This window comes from Podarcis melisellensis (assembly GCF_964234715.1).
Source record: "Podarcis melisellensis genome assembly, chromosome: 15".
Lineage (NCBI taxonomy): Eukaryota > Metazoa > Chordata > Lepidosauria > Squamata > Lacertidae > Podarcis > Podarcis melisellensis.
Window position 1 is genome coordinate 41,226,049 of NC_138532.1, and position 16,805 is coordinate 41,242,853.

The 16,805-nt window shown below is 44.0% G+C and overlaps 1 protein-coding gene across 4 annotated transcripts; it reads left to right on the forward strand.

Moving 5' to 3' along the window:
- The first annotated feature begins 4,650 nt into the window (after positions 1 to 4,650).
- On the forward strand, positions 4,651 to 16,232 carry LIAT1 (ligand of ATE1). 4 transcript variants are annotated; one of them, XR_014163245.1, is made up of 4 exons: positions 4,651 to 4,794; positions 6,164 to 6,344; positions 15,319 to 15,889; positions 16,154 to 16,232. XR_014163245.1 is itself a non-coding variant. In XM_081890655.1 (3 exons), exons 1-3 carry the CDS (start codon positions 4,666 to 4,668, stop codon positions 15,825 to 15,827), a joined length of 819 nt encoding a protein of 272 aa, XP_081746781.1. In that variant the 5' UTR covers positions 4,651 to 4,665; the 3' UTR covers positions 15,828 to 16,131. The 4 variants fall into 4 exon arrangements, 3 of the variants coding, with proteins under 3 accessions (XP_081746781.1, XP_081746782.1, XP_081746783.1); XM_081890655.1 differs by lacking the exon at positions 16,154 to 16,232 and having other exon boundaries at positions 15,319 to 16,131; XM_081890656.1 differs by lacking the exon at positions 16,154 to 16,232 and having other exon boundaries at positions 15,322 to 16,131.
- Positions 16,233 to 16,805: the final 573 nt, after the last annotated feature.

The window sequence follows — 16,805 nt, forward strand, 5'->3', positions numbered from 1 at the left end:
ATTATTGCTTAGACAAATCTACGCAGATGCTTAGAAAGTTTAGGTAATTTTAATCTGTTTTAGTATTTTAACTTTCATTTTGTTATTGTTGTGATTTTCTCTTGATTTTACTCTTTTTTTGTAAACTGCTCTGAGGGTGTGTGGTTTTTTTACAACTAAGACACGGTCTTTCTTACGCCACGCCACCCAATTTCATCCTCACTTCAACATTGCAAAGTAGGTTCGGAATAAAATACCCTTCGCTATTTCTCTCTGGATGCATATCCACACGTTTTTAACCTGTCATGTTGAACCTGCAACCGCACTGATTGCTGAATGATAAATTGCTGGGTGCGATGAGCAATAACAATCTCACACTCACACTTTTAGGAACATAACCTGATTATCTGCTTCACTATGACCTTTTCTCGCAACTCTCCGCTGCCCTCTAGCAGCAAATGCAATGCAACCAATCACTGCTGTTATGTGAAGTTTCCTAAATGCAGTGGTCTGTGTTTAAGGTGCTAGTCCAATGGAGGCTGGTACCCATTGGGACTCGTGGGCTGGGAGACAGGCACAACCAACTCTGTCTGTGCATATAAGACCATTTACTCCGGCTCCAGTGTGTTCCCACTGCTAGTTTTGGAACTCTTATTTACCCCTTTGACAGCTGTGGAGAAACCTGGGAACTACTCTAGTTTGATAATAATAATAATAATAATAAATTTTATTTATACCCTGCCCTCCCCAGCCAAGACCGGGCTCAGATTGGCTAACAACCATTAATAAAAACAAGTTGATTAACATGCAACTTAAAAAACAAGATTAAAATACAACATTAAAACATTAAAATGCAGCCTCTTCACAGGGGGAGAAAGGAAAAAAGAAAGAGGGGGAGGGAATCAAATTGATTCTAAGCCAAAGGCCAGGCGGAACAACTCTGTCTTACAGGCCCTGCTAATAGGAATTATAGCTCTGTAATGTCAGCACGCTACAGTTCCCAATATACTTTAGGAGAAGCCGTGTCTGTTAAAGTGATCTAAGAGTGCTTTAAATGTACGGTGTAGCTGGGCCTGTTAGCCACAACCCAGATCAACCCTGTAGTATTTATTGAGAAATACCACTGTCTGGTGTGTTCCCCTGCAAAGCAGCTTCCATCCCAAATGTCAGCCCTGGTTAAGCAGAGGTGTGTATACGTTTCAGACATCCATTAAAAAGGGTTCAGGCCAGTGTTCTCACAGTGGCCAACCAGGCGCCCCTATGGGAATCCCGCAAGAGGACCCGAGAGCAAGAGCCCTCTCCCCATCTTGTCGTTTCCAGCAACTGGGATCTGGAAGCAGAAGATGGTGACAGATGATAGCCATTGTGGCTAGTAGCCATCAATAGCTTTCTCTACAAATTTGTCCAATCCTCTTTAAAAGCCATCCAGCGCCAAAGGCCTTCTGGCAGTTCCCTCCCTGCGAGAAGTGGTGAGGTTACAGGGAACCAGGTAGAGGGCCTTCTCGGTGGTGGCACCCGCCCTGTGGCACCCGCCCTGCCATCAGATGTCAAGGAAATAAACAACTATCTGACTTTTAGAAGACATCTGAAGGCAGCCCTGTTTAGGGAAGTTGTTAATGTCTGATGCTGTGTTGTTTTTAATACAGTGGTACCTCGGGTTAAGTACTTAATTCATTCCGGAGGTCCATTCTTAACCTGAAACTGTTTTTAACCTGAAGAAGCACCACTTTAGCTAATGGGGCCTCCTGCTGCTGCCGCGTGATTTCTGTTCTCATCCTGAAGCAAAGTTCTTAACCCGAGGTCCTATTTCTGGGTTAGCGGAGTCTGTAACCTGAAGAAAACCTGTAACCTGGGGAAACCCAGCCAGATGGGCAGGGTATAAATAATAAACTATTATTATTATATTATTATTATCCAAGTTGGTGGACGCATCACTGCCTCCTGCAGCAGAGAGTTCCACAGTTCCAGCTCTGCACTACACGAGGAAGTCCTTTCTTTTATCTGTCCTGAATTTTCCAGCTTCCTTGAATGTCTGCGAGTCCTAGTGTTATGAGAGAAGACAATGTGTACACATTGTCATAGAAACATAGAATTGTAAAATTGGAAGGGAACCCGGGGGTCATCTAGTCCAACCCCCCTGGGATGCAGGAATCTCGGCTAAAGCATCCATGGCAGAGGGCCATTCAACCTTTGCTTAAAAACCTGCAAGGAAGGAGAGTCCACAGCTTCCCAAAGGAGACAGGTCTGTGGACCTATCTCCACTACCTATAGACATTTACCATACCTGGGAGCAAGTCTCTCTTAACTCAGTAGCGGATAACCTCTGATCTATACAGGCTACACTGTCAAAAAGGAGGGGGCATATCGTCTGATTCTCACAAAACTTTAAAAATAATAATTACTACTAATTACCCACCATTCACCCTTAGGTTCCAGGGTGGATTACAACACTGAAACACAATATTAACAAAAAACATTCTACTCACCATAAAGGCAATATATAACCACACAGATGTGATCTTTTGGCTTTTAGTTTCAGCCGCCTTACTCTAGTCTTCTTTGAAATTATAATTATGGCATCGTCAGAGTGAGGAGGAGGCTGCAATTATTCTTTTACCGAAAACAATAATAATAATACAATAATTGTACATATTTCCCATTTATCACGCTAACGGCGAAAACTTGTCTCGGAAAAGCTTTGCTTAGGAACAAAGGGCTGATCTTGTTTAAGCATTTTGTTCCAACGGGGAAAAACAACCGCCACCAATCACTATGACAGTTGGTAGCAATAATTAGCATGATGAAGAATTAGGGCATCTTTTGGGAGGGTTATGTGTTTGCTGTTAAATCAGGATAATCAGTCAGTGTTGAGAGAGAACCCAAGGATAAGAGGCAGAATCGTAAGTCAAGATGAAACAGCAAAAACCTGACTGCAAAAGAAATGTGAAATATCACAGAATTGTAGAGCTGGAAGAGACCCCAAGGGTCATCTAGGGAGGGATGAAAACATCGTGGCAGAACTACAAGAGCCAAACTCCTGCCTAGCTGCAGTATGGAATGAATAAGGTGTTATGTACTGAAGTTCTCACCCTGGGCCAGCAGGGGGATACTGTAGATAGTTTTCACTCAGGTCCACATATGCAAATAAGGAATTGAAAGTGACGTTCAGTGATTGGATAGTTACAGAAAGTTGTTACTGTTGCTTTGTAGTTGAGCTCTATATAAGCAGGTTGGCTGAACCCTTCAGCCCAGTTCTGTTCTGGCCTATCAATAAACAAGAGCTGTTTGAAGAATCGCTGTGTCATCTGATGTGTTCACCCACATCTTAACATAAACGCAGGCCCACCTTACAGGGTCATTGCAAGTGCTGCAAGATAGCTCAGCTTCCCCAATGTTGAGCAGTTCAGATGTCCTGTTGTTCTCCTGTGCCTTCAACTCGACTGAAGACAGTGTCTGTATCTATTCAATGAGTGATGGGGGGGGGGGGTTCTGTTCAACCTGAAACGTCTCCATGCCAAGACAAAAGTGTGGCAGGATGCAATGTTCAGATGATACAGCCTTGACAGCGCACACTGAGGAAGCTCTACGGAGACTGGCTGTTTTGCCCAAGCCAGCCGGGACTTTGGCCTTACCATCAGCCTGTTACAAGTGTCCCCTAGAACTCAATTCTGCATTCGTAAGAAATAAGTCTTTTAGACCTGCACTTTGGAACTCCCTGCCCCTTGACGCCATGTCAACGCTTTACTCTTTTCAGCACCCACTAAAAACATTTATACTTAGGTATGCCTACCCAGGCATGAAGAATGATGGCATGCATTTCAATCTAGTTTTCACCTATCATTCATGCTCATTAATTTTTGAATGTTTAAATAGGGTTGCCATACGTCTGGGATTTCAGGGGTTCATTCTGGATTTTCGGCAACATAACGGTCAAAACCGCGGCAGAAACCTTGGGTTGTTTCTCTAAAAAAATAAAAGAAGGGTCAACAATTTGTGTGTCCGGATTTTCACTTCTTGAAAGATGGTAACCCTAGAAAAATGTTTTAAAATGTTTTAACTAATAGTTTTATTGTTTTCTCCTTTTTATAAACCGCTGTAAGGGTTTTGTTTCTTTACAATCAAGCAGCATATAAATCCCACAAAATCAATAAAATTGTATGCTATATTTTTAAAAAATCATGAAAATTGCTTTAGATTAGAAGAAAAAATTGAAACATGTCATTTTAAATATCCATATACAATAAGAATGGTGTTAAAAACTCAGTTCTACAACACACATATATCCATAGTTTGTGCTGTTTTTATAAACACTTAGAGGTCCTGTGGGATTTTTTTAAAAAATGGAAGCTACCTTGATGAAAGTTTTGCTCTATATAGGCTGCATATAAATATTTCAAACATATATAGTTGTTTGTGCATGTAGGCAGGCAGAGAGGTAGAACCATTACACTGTTTTGCACATAAACAAAATTATAATCAATGTTAAGCAATTGATATTAATGGGGACCATTAACTTTTGGTCCATTAATCCCAATGGGACTATTCTGAGCAGAAGCTCACTGGATCCTACCCACAATGATGGTGGTGGTGGTGACTAGTACGATTTACAGTACAGCACTAGCATAAATTAATATGTAGTCTTTCCACCCCGCGTTATTCTGAGCTAGAGAGCATCAGTCAGGCCAAATGTGGGGTGGGAACTATTTTTCTCCCATCTCGGCTCTGCGCGGATGGAGCCTGGAGGCTCGTAGCTGTTGCCTTGGAGACGCGTCCACGGAGCGAGAGAGGGGGCGGAGCACCGGAGCTGGCGGAAAGGTTCGGTCCCAGGACGGGGGCAACTGCTAAAGCGGAGGGAGTGCGGGGGGAGGGGAGGACCCCTCCCCCACCTCAGCATGCCTGTAATTCGGGGGGGGGGGCAGGTCATGGGGATGCTATGGGGGAGGGGGGGAGAGAACAATTAATTGGGGGTAGCTAATGAGGAGGTTTCCAAGGAGAAAAGTGGACAATTAATTGGGGTGTGGGGGTGTGGAGAAGAAAGAGTAATAAAAAGGCTGGGGTTTTCTGAGGAGAAAGTGTTCAATTAATGGGGGGGTACTGAAAAGTTAGGGTTTGCTGAGGAGAAAGTGTTCAATTAATGGGGGGATAATGAAATTTGGGGTTTGCTGAGGAGAAAGTGTTCAATTAATGGGGGGATAGTGAAAAGTTGGGGTTTGCTGAGGAGAAAGTGTTCAATTAATGGGGGGATAGTGAAAAGTTGGGGTTTGATGAGGAGAAAGTGGTCAATTAATAGGGATAATGAAAAATTTGGGTTTTTCTGAGGAGAAAATGGACAATTAATGTGGGAATAATGGAAAGTTGGGGCGTGCTGAGGAGAAAGTGGTCAATTTATGGGGGATAGTGAAAAGTTGGGTTTTTCTGAGGAGAAAGTGGTCAATTGTGGGAATAATGAAAAGTTGGGGTTTTCTGAGGAGAAAATGGTCAATTAATGGGGGGAATGAAGTTTACTGAGGAGCATTGGGGTGGTTATGCACTATCCCACTTATTGCTAGTGCCTGCCAATGTTTTGGGGGAGCCCCCCTCCTCCATTTCCAATCTGCGCTCGTCTTGTAATATCCCACTGAAATCCTGTAACTTTCTTCGTCCTGCAAATGTCTCCGGGGATGGGCTTCCTTTGTCCTCTCTACTGCAGGTCAAAGGAGCCCCTCCAGGCTGTGAACATTGCAGGAAACCCACTAAACAGAAAGATGTGTGGACAGTTCTCAAGGATTTGCCTTGGGAAGCAGAATATAAATCTCTTGAATGATATATTGAGGAATTATTAATTCCAGGGGAGTGGACAGAGTGGATTAGAGTCAGAAATGGAGATCAGTCAGTATCCTCTCCAAAATTCAATTCCCAAGATTCATGCAGACAACGCCTTGACCTCTAATCAGATACTAGATTGGAAGTGAAGATGCATTTATTATTGTTTACATTTATATTCCACCTTTTCCTCCAAGGGGCTCGAGGTGGTTTGCATTTTTCTCTCCCCCCACCTCCATTTTATCTTCACAATGACCTTGTGAGGTAGGTTAGGCTAAGAGACAGCAACTGGCCTGAGGCCACCGGGAGAGCTTCATGGCTGAGGGAGGATTTGAACCCAAGACCCAGTCCAACACTCCTCATCTGCTCCTGTGTCTCTTAGGCTCAGCAGCAGCACCCAAAGGAGCAAGAGATACCCAGAAAGATGGACGTGTGTCAGCAAGACCCCCTCTCCGAGGGGGAGGGGGCCAAGACCAAAAAGCCAGCTGCAAAGGAGCGCCCACACACCCCTCAGACCAAGAAGAAAGCAAGAAAGAAGAAAAAGAAGGCAGCACAAGATAATGGTGGGCACCCCCAAGCCCAATAGTCTCCCTTCTGTGATGGTGGGCTCCTTGGCAGCAGTGCCTGCAAGCTGCCATTTTAAAATTGACCACAGTTTTCCCTGCACGGCATGGCTGGAAATTGAAAACTGGGCATTGTGGGAAATCAAAATGGTGGTTTGCATGTACTCACCCTGCCAGAACTGGGTGTTTGTGTGTGAAGGGTATTTTATTTCTTGCATTTATATCCCACCTACTTTTCTCTCTTGAGGAGCTCAAGGTGGTGTGCATGGTTCTTCTGCTCCTAATTTAATCCCCACCACAACTCTGTGAAGTAGGCTAGGCATCGCTGTCAACTTTCAGATTTGAAAATAAGGGATCAGCAGCATAGCTGTCAACTTTTGGATTTGAAAATAAGGGATCAGCAGCCTCACCTGTCCCGGAGACAGTCTACGGGATATCTAACATTCCGGGATAGCAGTGGGAAGCAGCGGGAAACGGCGCTGAAATAAGGGAATTTCCTGGAAAAAAAGGGAAGGTTGACAGTTATGGCTAGGCCAAAAGCAGTGACAGGGCCAAGGTCAGCCAGTGAGCTCCATGGCCAGCCCTCTAACCATTGTACCGCACTGGCTCTGTATGAGTGGCCTGATGGTAGTTGCAAGAGAGGCTAGCCTTTCAAACAGCCATGAGGAACTTGGTGGCCCTTCAGCTGATCTATGTCCACCACAGCCAGCATGGCCAACCAACTCTCAGTCCTGATTTTGGTAGCTGGTGTCCAATAATATTCAGAAAGCCACAGGTTCCCCCCACGTTGTGGCTGCCAAATGTCATTTTAGTACAGCCGTTACAGGGCTGGTTGTGAATTTTGTGCATAAGAACCTACCGAAACTTGCATTTTTTAGACCCACATGTCTGGTTTATTCAAGTAGTCTTTCATGCTAGTTAGCAATCTGCACAAGAAGGGAAGGAACAGTGCTGGTGGCGGCCTGCTTTCTTGGAGAAGCAAACACTTGTTCTAGAAATTGGATCTATGAGTAGGAAGAGTTGGGTGTTTTCCAGAGCAAGTTTCAAGTAACTGCTCTTCTCTAGTTTAAGCAGTAGAGGGCGGGAGATATTCATCAATCGCCACTCCATTTCAACAGGAGGATGTTGAAACATTCTGCCTTTAGGAACAGAAGTGGCTGAATAATACAATTTTTTTTTTTTAAATATTTTTATTAGTTTTTACACATATTAATAACAATACAAAACAAACACAAACATCAAAAACAGACAACAAAAATTGACTTCCCCATGCCTTCCCTTCGCCACATCCTTATTTTACCATTTTTTCGAGCAACTCATCAATCAGTCTTTGATTAAGTCCCCTTTTGGATTTCCTTAAAATTTAAGATTTACAGCTGTAGTTCTTTGTTTCCTACCCCTTAACATCCTATCAGTCCACAATTTTGCAGTAATTTTTTAGATATACTTTAAATTTCCCCCCGTCCTCCTCCACTGTCTCTTTCCTCTGGTCACGGATTCTGCCGGTCATCTCTGCCAGTCCCATATATTCGATCACCTTCGATTGCCATTCTTCCAGAGTAGGTAATTCTTGCATCTTCCAATACTTTGCCAACAGGATTCTTGCTGCTGTAGTTGCATACATAAAAAATGTCTTATCCTTCTTTGATACCAGTTGGCCGACCATGCCCAAGAGAAAAGCCTCCGGTTTCTTTACAAATGTCCACTTAAGGACTTTCTTAATTTCGTTATAAATCATTTCCCAGTAGGCCTTAATCTTTGGGCAGGTCCACCAAAGATGGTAAAAGGTACCTTCAGCCTCATTACATTTCCAACATTTGTTATTGGGCAAATGGTAAATCTTTGCAAGTTTGACTGGGGTCATGTACCACCTATAGATCATTTTCATTATATTCTCTTTCAGGGCATTACATGCCGTAAATTTAACACCGGTGGTCCATAACTGTTCCCAGTCGTCAAACATAATGTCATGACCAATATCCTGTGCCCATTTAATCATAGCTGATTTCACTGTTTCATCCTGTGTATTCCATTTCAGCAGCAAATTATACATTATAGATAGGTTTTTAGTATTGGATTCTAGCAATTCTGTTTCTAACTTCGACCTCTCCTTCTGAAAACCAAGTTTCCTGTCCTGCTTAAACACCTCATTTATCTGACGGTAGTGTAGCCAGTCTCGAACTTTATGCTTTAGCTTCTCAAAACTTTGTAGCTTCAGTCTTTCACCATCATATTCTAAAATTTCACAATACTTAGGCCAATTAGAGTCCATGTTAATTTTTTTCACTGCTTTCGCTTCCATTGGTGACAACCACCTGGGGGTTTTACTTTCCAATAAATCCTTATATCTATCCCAAACATTGTACAATGCTTTCCTGACAATATGGTTCTTAAAACTTTTATACACCTTTACCTTGTCATACCACAAATATGCATGCCAACCAAAACTATTGTCATATCCTTCCAGATCAAGAATGTCTGTGTCTTCAAGAAGTAGCCATTGCTTCAACCAGCAAAAAGCTGCTGATTCATAATAAAGTCTTAAGTCTGGCAGGGCAAAGCCCCCTCTATCTTTTGCATCAGTTAAGATCTTAAATTTTATTCTGGGCTTTTTGCCCTGCCAGACAAATTTAGATATATCTTTCTGCCACCTCTTGAAACAGTCCATTTTGTCTAGAATCTGCAATGTCTGAAATAAAAACAACATTCTTGGCAATACATTCATCTTGATAACAGCAATTCGGCCTAACAAGGAGAGTTTCAGCCTGGACCATATGTCTAGATCTTTCTTAACTTCTGTCCAGCATTTTTCATAGTTGTCTTTAAATAGATTCACATTTTTTGATGTCAAGTTTACCCCCAGGTACTTAACCTTTTTTTCTATTTCCAACCCAGTTTCACTTTGAAACCTATCTTTTTCCTCTTTTGTTAGATTTTTTTCCAGCACCTTTGTTTTCTGTTTGTTCAATTTAAATCCTGCGACCTGGCCGAATATCTCCATTAATTCTAGAACTCTTTTGGTACTAGCTTCTGGCTGTTGCAGAGTTAGCACTAAATCATCTGCAAATGCCCTTAACTTATATTGTTTAGATCCGACCTGTATTCCTTTTACCAGCTGGTCCTTCCTAATCATGTTTAATAAAACCTCCAGGACCGATATAAACAGTAAAGGGGATATAGGGCATCCCTGTCGTGTGCCTTTCTCTATTGGTATTTCATCCATTACCACATTATTCACAATTAGTTTCGCTCTTTGTTCAGAATATATTGCACCTATACCGTTTTCAAACCCTTGGCCTACCCCCATCCCATGGAGATTCTTCTTCATGAATTTCCAAGAAATGTTGTCAAAGGCCTTCTCCGCGTCCACAAAGATCAGAACTGCCTTTCTATTAATGTCCACCTCTAGCATCTCCAAAATGTCTATAATGTTCCTCACATTTTCTGACATATGTCTCCCTGGGAGAAAGCCTGTTTGGTTCTTATGAATCTCCTCCATCAAAACTCTCTTAAATCTTTTTGCTAAAACGTCTGCAAAAATTTTATAATCCATATTCAGAAGTGATATAGGGCGGTAGTTTTTAACTTGGTGTTTCTCAGTTTCTGTCTTCGGTATAAGTGAGATAAATGCATCTTTCCACGATTCGGGAGCCTTTTTCCCCTCTAATATCTGGTTGCATACTTCCTTCAATGGCTGTATTAGCCATTCTTTAAGATCTTTATAGTATTTTGCAGTCAAACCATCTGGTCCTGGTGATTTCCCCAATTTCATATTCTGGATGGCACCCTCTATTTCTTGTTCTGTAATTTTTTCATTCAAAATCCTTTTATTTTGCTCTGAAATCTTTGATAGTCCATATTTTTTAACAAAGTCTTCTATTTCTTGTTCATTTGTAGGCCCATGTGCATAAAGTTTTTTGAAGAAACTTTGAAAACAGTTGCTTATTTCATTTGGTTTGTTGATAATTTTCCCATCTATTTCCAGGGATGTCACCGTGTTTAACTTTTGCCTCTTTTTCAATTGCCATGACAGCAGTTTCCCACATTTATCTGCCGATTCAAATGTCCTTTGTCTCATTTGCTTTATCTTCCATTCTATTTCCTGATTCATCAGTTCCATATATTGCGTCTGGTGGTACTTTATTTCTCTTAAAATCTCATGAGACTTCGGTTTGGATCTCAATTTCTTTTCTCCTTCCTTTATCTGATTCAAAATCTTTTCCTTCCTCTCATTTTGTTTCTTCCTTTTTATAGAGTTTTGCTGAATTAGGAATCCCCGCATCACGGCCTTGCTTGCGTCCCATACTATTCTTTTTTCCACCTCCGTTCTCAAATTTACCTCAAAGTAATCCTTCAATATTTTTTGGGCCTTTTGGTAAATTTCTTCATCTCTAAATAGGGTGTCATTCATTCTCCATCTGAAGGTTCCAGCCGTTGTTAACTTCATTTCCATCTTGACTGCATTATGGTCGGAGCAGGTTTTTGTGCAGATTTCTGTTTTTTTCACTCTTGGTGCCAGACTGCTAGAAATCCAAATTTGATCAATTCTAGTCCAGGTCATTTTTGCTTCCGAGAAAAAGGTACCCTCTCTTTCCAGAGGGTTCCTAGTTCTCCAAATGTCAATCAAGTCCATGGTGTCAGTGAGTTCGAAAAAGGTCTTTGGTAGTCTCCCATCTTTAGATATTACTTGTCTTTGTGCCTTATCCATGTTTGTGGAGACCACTCCGTTAAAGTCTCCCATCATTATAATTTTAAAGTCCATAAAGTCCATTAAAGTCTCATGCAGCTTCTTGAAGAACTCTGCCTTCCCCTCATTGGGTGCGTAAACTCCAACAATTAAGATCTTTTCTCCTTGAATTTGAATTTCTACTGCCAGGTATCTTCCTTCATCATCTTTGAAAATCATTTTTGGTTCCCATTTTTCCTTGGCATACCGTATTTTTCGCTCTATTGGACGCACCGGACCACAGGACGCACCTAGTTTTTAGAGGGGGAAATCAAGGAAAAAAATATTATCCCTCCCCCCCAGCCCCAAAGAGCAACGGACAGGCTGCACGCAGCCTGTCCACTTCTCCCAGAGCTCCTCGGGGCTGCGGGGGAAGCCCGGGTCCCCCCCCCCAGCCCCAAAGAGCAAAGAAGCCAAGACAGCGCGCGGGATCCATAGCCGCGCAACTTCTCCAGCCAGGAGCTAAACCTCTCCAGTGCAGCTAAAGAAGAAGACAAGGCAGCAAGTGCGATCCATCCCTGCCTTGGCTTCTTCTTTAGCCTTGCGCAGCATCTTTAGTCTTGTGCAATGGGATGGATTGCGCCCGCTGTCCACCGGGGCTGGACTAGATGACTCCTGGGGTTCCCTTCCAACCCTGCAATGACCTCGGAAGGTGTTTGGGGTCTCCACCACTGGAGGCTTTTAAGCAGCGGTTGGGGGACCATCTGCCTGGCGTTCTTTAGCTGTGATTCCTACATTGTGAGGGGGCTGGGCTAGATGACCCTTGGGTGGCCCTCCCAACTCTATACAGTCCTACAGTTCTGCGGCAGGAGATCCACAGCCACTTCACACAATGCTCACTCCCAATTTTCATCTAAGAGACATGTGGCTTCAGTGTCTAGGTAGGTACCCCCCTACCTTCCACACTTCCCCCACCCCACTTAAGCTGAGGGAATTCCTGCCCAGAGAAGCTCCCAGCAATCACGGAGGAGGAATCCACTGCAGCCTTGAGCAGCGGAGGATCCATGGTCCCCTTCCTTCTCTCCTCCGTAGTTGCTTTGAAGGAGGAAAGTGGGAGAGGAGCTGCTTACACGAGTGTAAGCTGCTCCCCTCCCACTTTGCTGCTTCAAAGGGAGCCCAGGACGAGGGAATCTGCTGCAGCCTCGAGCAGCGAAGAGGATCCATGGGTCCCCTCCTTCCCTCCTCCGTGGTTGCTTTGAAGCAGGAAAGTGGGAGAGGAGCTGCTTACACGAGTGTAAACTGCCCCCCTCCCACTTTCCTTCAAAGCAATTACGGAGGAGGAATCCGCTGCAGCCTCGAGCAGCGGAGGATCCATGGTCCTCTTCCTTCCCTCCTCCGTAGTTGCTTTGAAGGAGGAAAGTGGGAGAGGAGCTGCTTACACGAGTGTAAGCTGCTCCCCTCCCACTTTCCTGCTTCAAAGCAATCACGGAGGGGGGAATCTGCTGAAGCCTCCAGCAGAGGAGGATCCATGGTCCTCTTCCTTCTCTCCTCCGTAGTTGCTTTGAAGGAGGAAAGTGGGAGAGGAGCTGCTTACACGAGTGTAAGCTGCTCCCCTCCCACTTTGCTGCTTCAAAGGGAGCCCGGGACGAGGGAATCTGCTGCAGCCTCGAGCAGCGAAGAGGATCCATGGGTCCCCTCCTTCCCTCCTCCGTGGTTGCTTTGAAGCAGGAAAGTGGGAGAGGAACTGCTTACACGAGTGTAAACTGCCCCCCTCCCGCTTTCCTGCTTCAAAGCAATTACGGAGGAGGAATCCACTGCAGCCTCGAGCAGCGGAGGATCCATGGTCCTCTTCCTTCCCTCCTCCGTAGTTGCTTTGAAGGAGGAAAGTGGGAGAGGAGCTGCTTACACGAGTGTAAGCTGCTCCCCTCCCACATTGCCGCTTCAAAGGGAGCCCGGGAGGAGGGAATCTGCTGCAGCTTCCCCCACCTCCCGCAGAAGCCGAACGCTCTTTAAAGGGGCTGTGCGGCTTCTCCTGGCTTTTCTGGGAGGTGGGGGATTCCCCCACCTCGTAGAAAAGCCCGCAGGAGCCGCGCAGCCTTTAAAAAGGGTGCCGCTCTTGGGGGCTTTTCCCCCAGGAGGGAGAAGGGACTGCTGCAGCCAGTCAGTCCCTTCTCCCTTCTGGAGAAAAGCCCGCAAGAGCGCACGAAGCTTGTGTGCGGCTCTTGAGGGCTTTTCCCGCCTGCCTCCCCCCTGCATTCGCTCCATAGGACGCACACACATTTTCCCTTGCTTTTTAGGAGGGAAAAAGTGCGTCCTATGGTGCGAAAAATACGGTAAATCACCACCCCTCTTTTCTTGACTTTGTCCGAGGAAATAAATTCCAGTCCTAATCTCTTATTTATCAGAAGTTTCCTGTGTATCCTGGCAATATGGGTTTCTTGCAAACAAATTATATCTAATTGTTCTTTCTTTAATATATGAAAAACTTGATCTCTTTTTCGGGGATGGTTTAGACCATTACAGTTCCAACTCAGAAGTTGCAGAGACATTTTTATTATTGGGTACTTTTCCCACCCACTGCTCCAAGTTCTTGTTCCTCGTCCGTCGGTGCTTGGTTCAATCCAAACGATAGGTTGGTAATGTCCAGTGTTCCCCCCTCTACAGTTCCTTTCTGAAAGTCCTCAAGATTCCTCTCCAAGAAGTGTTCTTTATCTTGAATTGTTTTTATTTTAATTTTCTTCCCTTTGAAGTTAAAGGACAATCCTTGTGGGAATTCCCACCTGAATTGAATGTTGTTTTGTTTTAAGATTCCGACTAAATCTTTAAATTGTGATCTCACCTCCAAAAAGTATCTGGGAATATCTTTGAAGATCTGTATCTGGGAATTTTTGATAACCAATGCCTTCTGGAAATGTAGGTTCAATATTTTATCTCTCTCTTCCTTAGATCTAAAAGTTATTAAGCAATCCCTTGGCTTCTTGCCTTGTTTTCTTCCAATCCGGAAGGCTGTAGTTATTGTGAATTCCTCTTCCTCTTCTCCCAACTCTTCACTCCAAAATTCTTGAAACTTATCTGTAAGGAATTCCCCAAGCTTGTCCTCCTCCTCCTCCGGTACCAGTCTCAATTTCAAATTCTTGCCTTTCCTCTCGAGTTCCATAAGGGCCAGGGCTTCATCATGCTCATGTACCTTCCTTGCAATAGGGACAAATTTCCCTTTGGTTTCCTCGGCCGTGGTCCTCGCGTTTTCGGCTATTTTCCTCGTCTCTGCACTTTCTTGAATTAATCGATTTATAGAATCTGTATTAGTCGATATAATTGTCGTATTCAAATCCAGTCTTGTTGTCAATTCCGTCAGTTTTTTGGAATTCTCTGTAGATTGCCTAGTAAGCGATTCTAAAGATTCATTTATCTTGAGTAGAGCCTGTGTCATGGAATCCATTGATACCGTTGTTGTTCTGTCCTGTGTTACTGTTGCTCCTGTCAAGGAGCCTCTTTTCTTTTGAGCCTGAGCCTGTTTTGCCTTTGATCTTGTTGATATTTCATCCAGTGGGCCGCTCATATCTCAAGGTCGTTCTCACAGGAACAGTTGCAGCTGGAAAATCCCACTGTTTATATCTCAATGCAACAGTCTCTCTTTTAAGCCTCTAGAGGGAGTACATTATATCCAACACGGAAACAAAGAAACAGGGAGAGAAATAGCCATGCAAAGTTCCAAAAGCGAAAGTCCAAATACAAACCCTACTTTTTGCAGTTTGAAAGTTACAGTTTTTGTCCGCTAAAATCCCGTTATTTTGGATCAGACAAATCTTACTTTGTATCCTCAAATCAAGTTTGACAGCTCACTTCAGGCGCTCACTTCCCCGGCAGCCTGACCAGAGTATCGGCAGTGGAAGGTTTCCCATTCATGAATAATACAATTAAACCATTTTGTAGCTAAAGTAATTACAAAAAAGTGATGGTGAAGAGCAGCTGCTGTCCTGTCAGTCAACACCCAGTTGACTCTATAAATAAGGCTGCTTCTTTGTGCATGTCTTTCCCAACACAGGTATTTTAATATGCTGATACGGGGGACAAGCCATTGAGAGATCTTCTGCTTTGTATGCAGAAGGTCCCAGGCTCAATCCCCAACATGCCCCGGTGGGAGTGGTAAAGATTTTCTTCCTGAAGCCCTGGAGAGTTGTTACCAGTCAGTGTTGACAGTCCTGTGCTACAGGGACCAATAGTCTGACTTGGCCTAAGGCATTGTACATTCCTGTGATGTGCTTTAAAAGGTGCTCTGACTTCCTCTCTGACGCCATTCTTTTCAAGCAGGAAAATCTGAAGGCAAAAGCAAGAAGCCCTCCATCCTTGTGACATCACCCCTTGAACTACTTCAACACCAAACTGGCCCTGGAACGACACCCCAAGGTGCCGCTCCAAAGGCGACTCCAGGCAAACCTTCTCTCTCTGCCAGCATTTCGTTCTTGACCCAAGACAACTCTGTGCTTTCCAACGAGAGCCTTCGCTGGGATGGGGTCCTGGATGATCCCATAGCAGAAGAGGAGAGGCTGTGGATCTACAGGCTGAACAGAAGGAAGCGCTATGGGGAGTACATCCAGCAAAACCTACCACCAGAGCCATCGTTCGCTTTTAAGCACTTGCCACAACATTATGTGGCTCCTCCTCAGGGCAAGGAGCAGTTGCTACGAAAGAGCATGTCCTCCACTACTACTTCAGCACCCAAGACAGACCAAAGTGGACCGAATTCTAAGATCTCAACAAACGTCTCAAAAAGGCAGTCAGCACTGATGCCAAGTGTTTCTCAGGAAATAGCGTAAAGAAATCTTCCCGACGCCTCTGTTTTGCTTTGCTTAAGCAAAGGCATGAAGATCTTGAAAAGGTAACCCTAGATGGTTATATTTGAAACTAATGAAATGATTCATCTTTTCATCAAGTTAACCAACAGCTGTCTGCACACTGCAAATTTAAGTTTGATCAAGTTCTGTGCGGATGGACAGATGATTTGCTGGCATCCAACTAACCTTCCACAGGCGGAGGAAGGGATTGGGGAATCCACGGGAATGACTTTCAGTTTTGTTAGAATTAAACCATTGCTTCTCACTTTGCTGTGTATAAAACCAATCAGTGTCGTCTTCCTTTGCAGTTGGTGGAGAGAACATGGCGTATGCTCCCTTTGTGGTAGGGGAAGAATAACACAATAGAGGTATCTTCTCTGAACTTCACCTGAACTCCCTTTTACTGCACAGTAGGGAACCTTTTTCAGGTGAGGGCTGCATTCCTTTCTGGGCAATATTTCAGGTCCCACGTGCCAGTGATGCACAGGGCCAGAGGCAAAAGTGGTTGGAGCAGCAAGTGTACATTTTACGTTTGTACAGCAGGCAAGTTTACACACACACACACCCTTTTATATCCTCCATCTAGGCACACAAGCAGAGTTTGAAGACAAGAAAAAACACTCAAGGAAGCAGGGCTCTTGAGGGGCATGGCTGAGGAGGTGTGGCCTAGGGATAGTCCTGAGGGCCAGGTAAAGAGGCTTCAGGGGTCACATTTGACCCTTGGACCTGAGGTTTTACTGGGTTGCTAAGAACTATCATTGGAGCTTTTGGTTTTTATTTATTCATTTAATTTATACCCTGCCCTTCCTCCTAATTGCATTGGTACTGGATTGGAAATAGTTAAATGAGACTTCAATAGGGCTTACTCCCAAGTAAGTGTATATAGAAGTGCAAGCTAAATTATCCTAAGGAAAAATTTAAACCTAGGAACTCCACATATGATTTTTTTTTTACCTATTT